The sequence below is a fragment of the Melanostigma gelatinosum genome (genome assembly GCF_949748355.1).
Source record: "Melanostigma gelatinosum genome assembly, chromosome: 18".
NCBI classification, from domain to species: domain Eukaryota; kingdom Metazoa; phylum Chordata; class Actinopteri; order Perciformes; family Zoarcidae; genus Melanostigma; species Melanostigma gelatinosum.
This window is the reverse complement of record NC_136651.1, coordinates 13,450,479-13,463,782: the sequence shown is the minus strand read 5'-3', so window position 1 is coordinate 13,463,782 and position 13,304 is coordinate 13,450,479. Positions and strand designations below refer to the sequence as shown.

The 13,304-nt window shown below is 40.3% G+C and overlaps 2 protein-coding genes across 3 annotated transcripts in view; both read left to right on the top strand.

Moving 5' to 3' along the window:
- The window catches only part of palm2akap2 (PALM2 and AKAP2 fusion), a 61,540-nt gene extending 57,385 nt beyond the window's left edge, over window positions 1-4,155 (top strand). Inside the window, exon 15 of the mRNA XM_079289874.1 lies at window positions 581-4,155. Coding sequence (XP_079146000.1) covers window positions 581-700 — 120 coding nt within the window. The 3' untranslated portion in view covers window positions 701-4,155. The remainder of the gene's footprint in view (window positions 1-580) is intronic.
- Window positions 4,156-5,023: 868 nt separating this feature from the next.
- slc46a2 (solute carrier family 46 member 2) lies at window positions 5,024-12,990 on the top strand. 2 transcript variants are annotated; one of them, XM_079289920.1, is made up of 7 exons: window positions 5,024-5,579; window positions 5,932-6,102; window positions 6,680-6,907; window positions 7,170-7,341; window positions 8,708-8,791; window positions 10,154-10,310; window positions 11,955-12,990. In XM_079289920.1, exons 1-7 carry the CDS (start codon window positions 5,100-5,102, stop codon window positions 12,010-12,012), a joined length of 1,350 nt encoding a protein of 449 aa, XP_079146046.1. In that variant the 5' UTR covers window positions 5,024-5,099; the 3' UTR covers window positions 12,013-12,990. The 2 variants fall into 2 exon arrangements, with proteins under 2 accessions (XP_079146046.1, XP_079146047.1); XM_079289921.1 differs by lacking the exon at window positions 11,955-12,990 and having other exon boundaries at window positions 8,754-8,791; window positions 10,154-10,304.
- The last annotated feature ends 314 nt before the right edge of the window (window positions 12,991-13,304 follow it).

Below are 13,304 nucleotides of genomic sequence, written 5' to 3'. Positions count from 1 at the left end.
TCGACTGCAGGTCATATATAAATTGCGAGCATCAACACTTCTACTCAAGTAAGAGCTTAAGTAGTGCTCAGGGATTTGAAAATCCATCATTTTCTACCCACAATCCACTTCACCTTCCCCCTGGACTCCTGCTCACAAAGACATCTCTCTCCTGCGTGTGAAGATGTGCTCATGTGTTTGTAACTGTGTGTGTGTGTGTGTGGGTGGGTGTGTGTGTGTCTTGGCATGAGTGTGTGAGAGGGACGCATTCAAAAAAATGGAAAGAAATCTAGTGTTGAAGCATGAAACTTTCCCTGAAATGGGAATTTGTTTTTATTGTTAAATACTGCAGGAGCGCTTCATCTTGGTGTGTTTGTTTTTGGATGGATACAACTCAAGTGCTCCTTTGCTGCAGGATGGTTTAACCAAGCGCTCCCTCAGTTGTTGGCACACAATGCATGCCATGAAGTCACTGTGGTGTGTTTTGTTTTTGTGGTTGTGTTGCCTTTAAATCCCTTAAGGCTGGTAAAAAGCATGGTGCGTTTATCAGTGATCAGTTGGCTCATGCTAACTATTTATTTTTTGTTGTTGTAATTGACAGGTTCTGGAGGCGACTCGCGTCACCAGGAGGAAAAGCGACATGGCACGGAAGTGGGAAGCCGGTATCTACGCCAACGAGGATGGAGCGGGGGAGGAAGAGGAAGAAGAGGAGGAGGAGTAAACGGCTCCTCTCAGAGACGGTTAAGGGACTGAGTGGAAAGGTGGAGGAAGAAGAGGATGATGATGGGACTGAAGGAAAAATGCAGCGAGGATCGGGAAAGGCAACAGTATTTATTTTACGAATAGTATTCTGATGATCACATGACCCGCTGGCTCGACCAATGGGACTAACCGAAGAGATGCTGACGATTGAAGGCCAACAGTATGTTAAAATGGCCGAGCATGTGAGAGACATTTGAGGTGTTGAGGTGAGTTTGGAGAAAGGTCAGTTACGAAAGAGACACTTTGAAAGGGTTCTATGTTGGTTCAACTGATCAGAGGTGTATTTGGTTTTAAAGGTTTTTACTAGTTAGACGCTGAATGACTTAAATATTCATAGGATTTTCATTTGCCTGTAACCTTTTTTAATTTAAATATGGGCTGAGATCTAAAGATTATATTGAGACGTGCTCAGTATATGTTGAGACTTGACAGTAATAACCCCGATCGTCTTCAAAATGTGCGGAAAGACAACGCACGCGTGTGCATTGTGACTTTCGAGAAACGTCTGACGAAAGGAGAGAAAGCAAGGCCTAATTTCTGTAATTTCAGATTGTTATTTTTTACCTGGATTCAGTGATGCTGCGGGAAGGCCGGGATGGGACCTGAAGCATCACTTTCAGAGCCCGTGAAGGTTGATCTCCTGCGTCTCGCAGTACACCACAGTACGGATCTAACGCACATATGACGCGTTGGTGGGATCTATCGCAATCCTTTTCAGCGTCTATATTAAATCGTAAGTGCCGACTCGAGGGTCCTTGAACTGCCGAATGCTAGCGAGGAAATATTTGAAAACTAGCATCAAGGTTCAACTTTGCCTTAGACCGTCAGTAATCGTGGGATGCACGATACGTACGATGTATTTTATCTTCTCCTATTCCGTCTTGCTACAGTTTCAGTAGACTTTAGAGAAAATGACACAACCACATTAGAAAGCTAAGTCATTGAAAAAATATTCTTCAGTGACTTCGTGTAAGTGACGGACAGACAGGGATGAGGGAAGCTAACTGCGGGTCATGTTCGCGTCACTTCAGTCAGCGTGTGTGTTAATTAAAAGGGCTGCGTCGGGGGTTTTATATTCTACAAATCACTTATTTTACATTCGCTGGCTACGTCGCTTCCTGTGATTTCTGATGTAAGCAGTCGTTTCATGTATTATACTGAGGTAGGACTGTGTATTTGATATATATGATACATGTATGTTGAGATTCCAGTCGGGCAACATGCCACGCATCTACTATACTCCGCTAGCTGAGGATAAAGTTTGATGAAACATGTTGAAAAAGCTTTTTTATTGAAAAAAATGTTGTTGTACCAAAACAGAATGTCGTTACTTAGAGAACCGTCAGCTTGTGCTTTTTGAGTCTATTTAACAAGTACTGGTTGTGTGCATGACACTCCTTTCCTCCCCTGAAACAAGCACACAGCGAGCAGCAAGAAGAAGGAAGACCATCAGTAGAAAGGCTCATCAACAGGTGTGTTCATTTTGTATGGTAATGACAGAACAGGGGGAGGTTTGTGGGCTGGGGGTTGTCAGTTTTTTTTTTTTTCTTGTTTTTTTTTACTGAATATATCGTGAGCTTTGATTTTGCAGAACGGTGTGATTTCCTGTTTTGTTTCTTCTTTTTTTTTTACTGAATATATCGTGAGCTTTGATATTGCAGAACGATGTGATTTCCTGTTTTGTTTCTTTCTTCTTTTTGTTTTACTGAATATATCGTGAGCTTTGATTTTGCAGAACGATGTGATTTCCTGTTTTGTTTGATGAGCAAAGAATAACTGCAACACACAGGCCTCTATGAGTGTGGCGATGCTGCCGAATGTCCCGGTGTACAAAGCAGCGTTCAGCTTCCAGATTTAAAAAAACGGTAAACACGTTGAAATGTTTTTAAATGAGAAATGAATAGAAATGTGTCAACATGGCTGTAGAAAAACAGAACTTTTGAACCACTTTAACTGAAAAGTAGCAAAGATGACTGAACTTTCCAGTCTCTGTTAGCTTGTTTATTGAATCCTTTGAGATTTATTTTCCCCTTGTGAACCGCCGGTCACAGTTTTGATCACCGCATCTGTTAGCACGTCCTGTTCAAGTGTCCTTCCCCCCCAGGAACTGACCTTTCGGTTCGCTCACGAACACACTGAATGAAATCGATATAATTCAACCCGAGGTAAACTTGCACAAAAGATAAAGAGGTGCGGGACACATGCTAACCCTTGGCAATAATGACTCTAATTTATTTATTGTGACGGCCCCATCCCGAGTGCAACTTACCTGACTCTATTTAATTATCTATTTTAATATGTTCTCTGAGGAAACGTAGTGCCAGCAACCACCAACCAGAAGTGCGTGATGTGTCCATTTCCCCCTGAAACAAAACAAACCCACAATGGTTCCAGAGAATCCTCCTCGTTCTTGTTTTATTTCGACACATAATATTGTAAATAAAATGGAAAAAAGGAAAAAAAAGTATTTAAAGGACTACTGTCCCATTTAATGAGATGTTATTGTGGTGCAGCAGATAGTGCGTCTTCATCACAGTGGCAACAGAGGTAGAGCTGATGCTGATATGAGATTCATTTACCATGCGAGTTAAAGGACAAACAAAATGCGATTTTGATGCAATACCGTGTGAGAGTTGTTCGATTTTAGAGGAGCTTGAACTGACATTTTTCAAGATGAATGACGGACACGGATCCTTTAGTGACGGATGATATTTTTTACAGTGGCCTATTCTGGATGCCAGCTGAGCTCCTCCTGTATCTTAAGCTTTATTCACAACAAGATTTGAGTTTCAAGCAACAAAAGCTTCATCCCTAGTTTACTGTAGCTGCTGCCACACAATGTAAAACTGTATTATTGTGTACACACACTGTCCTCATTTTACCTTCAAAGGACACAATCCAACATTAGATACACTAGAATGCGTTTGAAATGGTTATGACATCATGCACATGCAGAGGAGCTCTAATTGTGTGATTTCTTATTATTCGTATTATGATTATGCTTTCGTTGTTTGAATGGGATGATTTATTTATCATTTTTAAATGCTGGTTGCTTGTTTTGGCCTGCAGAAGCACCTGAGCTTCAGTGTGGGACTCACACTGTCTCTGTGTGTGTGTGTGTGTGTGTGTGTGTGTGTGTGTGTGTGTGTGTGTGTGTTAAAACAATCCTATTATACAGTATAACCTGTTCCTATGTTAACCACTTGTGTGCTTATACTCTGCTTTGTTATTTTATAGCACATGTAAGGCTCACGGTTATACACCTACGATACATATTATGGATATTTTCTCATTAAAAACAAAACCTGTACATTTGCGACTGGTTCATTCCTGTTCTAAAAGCCACAGTTGTGTTTTTTGCATTTTCAGCCAATTAACTAAAAACTATATATAAATAAATATATATACTGTCAAGACTGTCACCAATTTTTCCAACGAAATGTACGCTGTCATTTATTGACCAAAATACTTTCTGGTTCCAGCTTCTCAAATGTGATGATTTAGCCGTTTGTTTGGTGTTTTCTATCACTGTAAACTGAATCCTTTTGGATTGCTGGTTGGTCAAAACAAGCAAGATGGGCTCCGGGAACATGTGCTGGCCATGCTTTTAACCATGGTTTCACATTTGTACACACTAAACAACCAAATTATTATTTGAAAAAGTAATTTAAATAAAAAGTAAATAAGGACATCAGTTGCGGTCTTCGATAAATGACCTGTGCATTGCCTGATTTTCATTGTGTCCTGACATGCTTTTCTGCCGGCTGGTGGTGTGTGCCACATCCAATCAATTTCAGCAAACATCCCAGAATGATTTAATGCCAAAAAAAACTAAGGTATCAAACACGCATGAATACTTTGCAGTTAAATATTTAACATTTATTCCAACATGACAAAAGCAGTAAATAAAAGTTCAACAAACATGTCAGGACATCATATTTGTGTGGCGGGGCCCGAGCCCCTTCTATTGGCCAGCCGCCAGTTTTCTGCACCTGAACACAGTTAGTCCCGGGGCAATAACGACTGTTAAGATTGTTTGACTTTCCCTTAATACACACAGAAAAAAACGCAATGAGTGTCTTTATCCAAATAAAAGAGAGAATCGCTGTTTTGGATTAACTCTAAAATGCATATGTGACTCCCAGGTTGAGCACATGGGTGGTTTCCGAAATGTCTCACACTCTATTACGTATCACCACGCCCGTTTTGTCAGCGCGTAAAGAGGAGGAAGTGTTTTAATTCCAAACACTACACTTACTGACTCTGGGGGAAACAGAGTGTAGCGCGTCTTCACTACATCAGGATGATTTAAGTTGAACAAGGACGTCTTAGAAGAGGCTGTTATTAAAAGTCTCACCATGGTCACGCCGAACCTGTGCCAAACCGCCTTCGCGGTGCTCCGGCGCTTAGAGCCCGCGGTCGTGCTGGAGCAGCTGGGCAGCTCTCTCTTCACCACCGCCCTGCAGATGGTGGTCAAAGACCGCTGCGTTAACGCCACCTACCCGGACGCACACCTCTCCAGGGAGGCCAGCCAGCAGAGAGCCATATCGGACTTCTACATGACCTACAACCTCATCCTCCATCTGGTTCCGCTCTTACCTGCGCTGCTGCTGGCCAGGGTAGCCGACCGCGGCTGGAGGAGAGTCCCCATCGCGGTGCCGCTGTGCGGGTACGTGCTGTCGAGTCTCACCCTGCTCCTGGTGGTCATCCTCCGGCTCCCGCTGGGGGTGATGTTCGGCGGGGCGGTCGCCTTCGGTCTGTCCGGCGGCTTCGGCGCCTACTGGCCCGGCGTGATGACGCTCGCTGCGCTCTCCTCCACGGCAACTGACCGGTCCAAGGTCAGTACTGTCAGACACGGTTCCCCAGCCTCACAACAATAAGTAGGCCTACTCACAGGAAGCTTATGTATCAAACAAAGTAATTACCTAGGCCTATTTGTTCATTGCAAATCTGCATTTGAGGTAATAGTCCCGAAAATCTGACAAAAAGTAAAAGACTTAACGCCTAATCATCAATCATAGCCCTTAATGCATGTAAATGATTTGCAAATGCTTTAACCTACAAGCAATAGCAGGATAAAAAACACAAAAACAACAACCTTATCACAAACAAATGATTTTAATGTTGTAATAAGTCTGATCATGAGGTCAACCTTTTAAAAGAAGTAACGTGTGCCCATGTCCCGAGCAGGTGATCATGACAGTGGAGCTGCTGTATGGGACAGCGGGTCTGGTGGGCAGCCTCGCGTCAGGTCATCTGTTCCTGCTGTACAGCTCCAGTTTGGCAAATGGAACCATCCTGATCATCGTGGGCGCACTGCTGCAACTGCTCAGCCTCATGCACTCCATCTTCCTGCTGCAGGTCAGCGTGCGTTTAGGAGGATTACTCTGTTTTGTCTGTTGTGCGTGTTTAGATGTGTGTGTGTGTGTGTGTGTGTGTGTGTGTGTGTGTGTGTGTGTGTGTGTGTGTGTGTGTGTGTGTGTGTGTGTGTGTGTGTGTGTGTGTCCGGAGCGTATATGTCTGGCTCCGCCCCTGACTAGCACCTTTCCCTTGTACGTCATGAGGAATGAATCCCAACAGGTTATACTGCCAAGATTGAAATGGTTGACGCAGGAGCTCTGGGGATCCAACTAAACTCTTTCTATTACTCTAAACTTGTATTAAGGCTGTTGTAGCTTATATACTGTGGAAATGAAGAGCCACACAAATAAAGTATGCAGACACTGGAATTAACTCACTCCAGTAAACTGTGTGCATTTTAAGAAAATAAAAATAGTTAAACCATTTTGAGTAACAACCAAAGCAGTGCCATATCGTCATAACCACATTTCCAGCTTTTTATCCCCAAATATTGCCCAAATAGTCACTCTACTGCAGCAGCTGAGCAGTGCACAGCTCATGCAGATGTTAAATGTGTTTGTGTGCACTTTCATTTAAGGTGAAACACCATCCCAACAAAGAGCCAGAGGACGCCAGCCCACTCCTTCCTGATAACTCCAGTGAAGTTCCTGTGGAGGCTTCAGTGGAGGCTCCTGCTGAGAGAAACACGGTGAACATAGTTCTGCTGGTTGTAGCTGCCGTCCTGTACGTCTCTGCAGTGGGAGGAGCAGTAGAAATGATGGAAGTCTTTGTGCTAAAAGAGCCACTCAACTGGACTGCCACTCAGGTGACATTTTGTCTTCTTTGCATGTTTGAATTAGGTCTTGTGTTTGGATATACCATTTCTTTTTTTAAATGATTAAAAGTTGATCCAACACAATGATTGGACATGAACAGAGAATAGAATCAGTATAGTGTACATTGATTTGATCTTGTTTCACTTTTAATGTTACTTTTACCTGTTTTTCTCTTTCTTTTACTGTTGCTCTTTCTTGTTTGCTGTCCAATTACATCCTTTCCCTGGTTTCATGTTGTCTCTTTTCCTCCAGGTGGGTTATGGGCATGCAGCAGGCTGTACGATCTTCCTCACTAGTTTCCTTGGCGTCGTGGTGTTTCGTCGCTGCGTCAGCGACGTGACGCTCATCCTGATCGGCATGCTGTCGTTCGCCTCTGGAATTTACTTCATGTCCTTCGTCAGGACAACCTCCATGTTCTACCTCGGTAAGCATCTTAGACTGAGGCACAGTTTGTGTGATGGATCATGAATAATGGTTATTTGAACTCTGGTAGTTTGCAGTTCAGGCGATATGTTCTTCCTGCAGTTCTATGTCCTGGCCCCTGATGAAAGCCAAAACTTTCATGTTGAAAAAAGTCATTGAAAATCATTGTTTAGTATGGCTTAAAAAGTCATCGTATAGTTTGAAAGAAAAGTTATATTATTAGTATGTGAAGTATATCATGTCGCAAGAAGCATAACAAAGTCATAGTTTAGTGTATCTAAAAGAGTCGTAGAATAACTAAAGTATTCTTTGTCAAACAAATCATAGAAAAGTCATAGTATAGCATGTGGTAAAAAGACAATAATTCATAATATTTTATATCGCAAAAAGCCATAAAAAAGAAATAGTACAGTTCATCTAAAAAAAGACTAGCTTCACTGTAATATGTCAAAAAACATCTTAAATAGTATGTCAATAAAAATCATACAGCATGTCAAAAATACATCTCGTGTTGGGTTCGAAAATAACCAGAAAAAGCCCGACCATATCATGTAAATAAAATAGCAAAAAAGAAGACTACGTCAGTAGCTACGTCAGAAAAATCATACAAGTCATAATACGTAATATTTTTAAAAGTTATTAAAAACTCATAGAATAGATTGTTAAAATAAGTCACAAAAAGACTATCGTATAGCGAAAATAGTCATAGAGGAGAGTCAAAAAAATGTATATTTAATAGTCATTATATCATGTGTTGTTTGTGAAAAAGCTTTCGTATAGTTTGTCAAAAAGTCTTACAACGTCATAGCATAGTATGCCAGAAAAGCCATAGAAAAGTGATTGTATATTTGGTAGAATTATAAGTCAAAGCATCACATCAAAAAGTAATCAGAAATATATCATGGTGGTGTATCATAAAAAAAGATTTATTTTAGTCTTTAGTATGTATATGGTACTCAAAAAATCCATAGAAAATGCCATGTCATACAAGGTCAAAAAAGAATATCCAAGAATATAGTTCGTCAAAAAAAACATGAAAAATTGAAATGATTATATATATTTAATTAAAATGCTATTAAGAGCAGTCATAGTATAGTATGCCATCAAAAGGTTATGAGTAAAGCGCTAGCGGGCACGAGCTCAAACAGCCAATGGATACATGATGTTGAACCACTCTTGTTTCAAAGCAAGGAGTGGTAGACAGAAACCAAATGGACCTTCATTTGTCTCTTCACAGGTTAAAGCAAAACAAAAGGCTGATTGTTAAGACGATGTGGTTGAGATATTAAGAGAGAGATAAGTGGATCAGAAGGATATTGTGGAGGAGTTGAGACTAAAATAGTTAATCAGTGTTCATTTCCCCACAGCTCGCTCACTCAACTTGTTTGCTCTCATTCCGATGCCAACTATCAGATCCCTGCTCTCACAGCAGGTTCCAGCGTCCTCATGTGGTGAGTATGAAATGTGTGTGTGTGTGTGTGTGTGCGTGTGAGTGTGCGTGTGAGTGTGTGTAGGCTTGTAAAAGCACAACAGATGAGTATTGATTGACATTAGAGATAATTGAACAGTGAAAACAATCTTCGATAGAAAGTAGTTCTGAAGAAAGATGTTCACAATAAGGTCTGTGGAGTAAAGTAACCCGGACTTTGTTGTTGGAAAGCGATGTTTCTGTTCAAGTTAGTGTAATGCTTTTTAATTCAATTGAATTTAGATTGAATCGCCTCCATTGTAGTGGAGGGAGAGATGGACATCTCGAAACCTGGGCAATAAAAATGTCTTTTTTTCTGTCAAAATTAAAATAATTAAAAACATTTCTATCATTCAGACTTTTCCCTCACAGAGTAAATTGCCAAAGCAGTGACACCTGACCTCATTATTGTTACGCGTTGCCTTGTTGTTTGAACTATCTGTACAAAGTGCAGTAACATGATATTGACAGTGTCATGATCAGAGTATGTCACAGTGAGTTCAGGAAGAAGTTGTGTTAAAGGGATGACTACTTCATATTTCCTAAAGTTCATGGACGGGTCAGAAACCAAACGCTACTGATCCTGCGACATCTCTACTATCGATCTGTGATGTTCCGGGTATTTAAGGAGTTACTGTGTGATGACAGTTAAGTCACACATGTCCCCTGGTAGATAGTAGAATAACTGTGACTCTGACTGACCTGAGACCCACCATCGAGCTTCATTTTTTTAGATTTTCAGGGGGAAAAGATTGAAGGCACCTCTGAGGCAGTTATGCATAGATTTAGATCAAGCTTTCTTCTTTTTGAAACAAACACACACACACATTTGTCTTTCTATACCTGTGAGGACGCTCACTGACATAATCCATTCCCTAACCTATTGGCTAATAAAATAAACAGTCCGTCCCAAAGTGAGGATCGTGCAAAATGTCCTCACCTTCCAAAAATGTCCTCGCTCCCAAGGTCTAAACCTCAAATTGGGCCAGATGTACAACTAGAGAGCGAGAGAGAGAGAGAGAGAGAGAGAGAGAGAGACACACACACACGTTTTTACGTTAGGACGTGCATTTTCCCCACACGACAGGTAAAACACGCTTACACACGCACACACATACAAGAGAATTAAGATATATTAATATATATGAGTGCCAGGCTAGCTGTAAATATATGAGCGTGGTATCAATCTTCTTAAATCACTCTTGGCAAGAAAGCATAACAAGCTTATTACCGAAAATCTTTTTCCTTTAAAGAGATCTCTGCGAGATACGCTTATAAGAAAACGTGTATATGTGCTCTGAACCTTTTGAACTTCCTTGGCCCTATGTGTACTCCTTCCCATCAGGCACCACTCTCACCTATCTGCAGTTGGCTCTGAAGTTTTCCGGTCTGGCGTACATCCCTGCCTTTACTAAGATCTATCAGAGAACCCTGGACTGGTTCCCGGGCTTTGTCTTCACGCTCTCCAGCATCATTACAGTGCTGGGAATGATACCCATCAGGTAGGATGTGGCTGATATCATTTCGCTGCCAGTGATTGGTCTATTCCTACCACGGACCTCTATTTGTTTTCTGCTTGTGCACATTTGATCAATTCCTTCAAAAAACAGAAATGTATTTGGGTTTGTTTTTTTCTGAATATTTTTAAAACATGAAAATTAGATTAGTCTAACAATCAACAGTCAGGACCACTATTTACATTATACACTTTGTAGTTGAATCGTGTGTTAATCAAATGCTTTTTAGAAAGAGACAATGGCTTTCATGCCAAAAGTTAAACAAGAAGGTCGATACCATTCCCATTTCTGTCGATCGAGTATGAAGTTGGAGCCATGAGTCAATTAGCTTAGCTTAGCATAAAGATTGGAAACAGGGGTTAACAGGTAGCACATTTAATTTACTAAACTTACTTTTTTTTACCTACTCGCACATTGCTTTTATTTACTTCTCAGGGGGACTCTTAGAGCACCCCATGCTATATTCACAATACATTTTATATATACCTAATTAAGATACGATCAAATTAAAAGTCGTCAAGAGTATTTGAAAAATATCTATTGTCTCTCCATGGTCTATGTCTGCTCTATGTCTGGTCTATTACTGATCTATGTCTTGTCTATTACTGATCTATGTCTGCTCTATTACTGATCTATGTCTGATCTATGTCTGGTCTATTACTGATCTATGTCTGATCTATGTCTGGTCTATGTGGTCTATGACTGGTCTATATCTGCGCTATGTCTGGTCTATGTCTGATCTATTTCTGGTCTGTCTGGTCTATCACTGATCTATGTCTGGTCTATGTCTGCTCTATTACTGATCTATGTCTGGTCTATTACTGATCTATGTCTGGTCTCTTACTGGTCTATGTCTGGTCTATGTCTGGTCTATTACGAGTCTATTACTGGTCTATGTCTGGTCTATGTCTGCTCTATTACTGATCTATGTCTGGTCTATTACTGATCTATGTCTGGTCTCTTACTGGTCTATGTCTGGTCTATGTCTGGTCTATTACGAGTCTATTACTGGTCTATGTCTGGTCTATGTCTGGTCTATTACTGATCTAGGTCTGGTCTATGTCTGGTCTATTACTGATCAATGTCTGGTCTATTACTGATCCATGTCTGGTCTATTACTGATCTGTGTCTGGTCTATTACTGGTCTATGTCTGGTCTATTACTGATCTATGTCTGGTATATTACTGATCTATGTCTGGTATATTACTGATCTATGTCTGGTATATTACTGATCTATGTCTGGTCTATGTCTGGTCTATTACTGGTCTATGTCTGGTCTATTACTGATCTAGGTCTGGTCTATGTCTGGTCTATTACTGGTCTATGTCTGGTCTATTACTGGTCTATGTCTTGTCTATTACTGATCTATGTCTTGTCTATTACTGGTCTATGTCTGGTCTATTACTGGTCTATGTCTTGTCTATTACTGATCTATGTCTTGTCTATTACTGGGCTATGTCTGGTCTATTACTGATCTATGTCTGGTCTATTACTGATCTATGTATGGTCAATGTGTGGTAAGATTGGCATGATTCAGCCTTGAATGAAAAAACAGACTTAAAAACACACACCTGCCTCATCTTCTTATTTATATATCGATGATATGTATTTCCTCTCTCCTCCCTCCAGTATTGTCAGCTGGAGATCACGTCAGATGCGACAGTACACAAGGATTCAGGCAGACTGATGGCACAGACCTCCCCGCCCGCAGTGTGCAGGCAGACGGGAAGCGAGAATGGGCAAAAAGGAGAACAGTGCTTTAATCTCACTTCCTCAAATGGTTTTGGCTTCAACCAATGGAAATAATTGGAGAGTGAATTTTGTTCGACTCAAAGTTATGTCCTCAACACGCCCAAGGGGATTTCCACATGTGGATTTGTCATCGAGTGTGTCAGACATCCTCTCGTAAGCATATCCTCAGTATAGTATAATAAATTAAATGAATTAAGGGAGACTAAAAAGTACCAACGCCTGTTTCCTGTTAACATGCTCAAAGTGACTCTGCGAATATGAAACATTTTTGATACCATTGTGACTCTGACACTTCATTTGGAAGTGAGCGATTTCAGTCCTAAAGCCTCGCAAATAAAGACGAGGCTGATTGAATACAAGTTGACGGAAGTTGGAAGTTAAATTTCCAGTTAACATTGTGTACTTTTGCTTTATAATATTTTTTTCCACTCGTCTTTGTTGCTTTTTTTACAGTTGTGTTTGGTCAGAAGATTTTATATTTGGTTGGAAAGCACTTTCAACTAATTTGAAAGGTACTACTATATATAAAAAAATATATAAAATGTACTGTACTTCAATAAATTGTAACCATAATGTTCTGTAATGGTACGTACCTGGCAGAAATGGTGTCTGTTGAATGTCAGTGTTGCATGAGGTCGCAGCTTAAAAAAGATGGAACTCTGCAGTGTATAGCTCTATATCGATAGATATATTACGCATATTATGCATTTCAGACAATAAGGCGGCAAGTGCAAGTTACTGCACGTCCTGTCCTGGCAGCCTGTGTTATCATTTTAATATCATGCACACTTTAAAAAGCACACACACAAAAAGGCTGCAGTCAATGGGTTTAAATACAGGTTAGTACATATAAGGTACAGTTTATGATGTATGGGTTTGAAGAAAATGTTATATTTTTGTGGTGATGAACTGAAGCTGCAAGTTTTGTAAAAGTCTAGTTTTTTTATTTTCTTTCATAAACATTTCTGAGGTATGTTTTGGGAGACTTGATTTGATTTTGTTTCTATGAAATTCACTTAAATTCTGATAATAAAAAGGTATTCAGAAAATTCTTTATAATTACTATCACATTTTAAGACTCGTATCTAAACCGGTTCATTTGGGTTAATAGTCAGCAGATCAATATTACTTTATGCATTTTCATCAAGTAACGACTCATCTTTTGTAAACTTACAAAACGTTTAAAATTGCTGAATACACAGAAAATGTTAAAGAATAAATAAAACA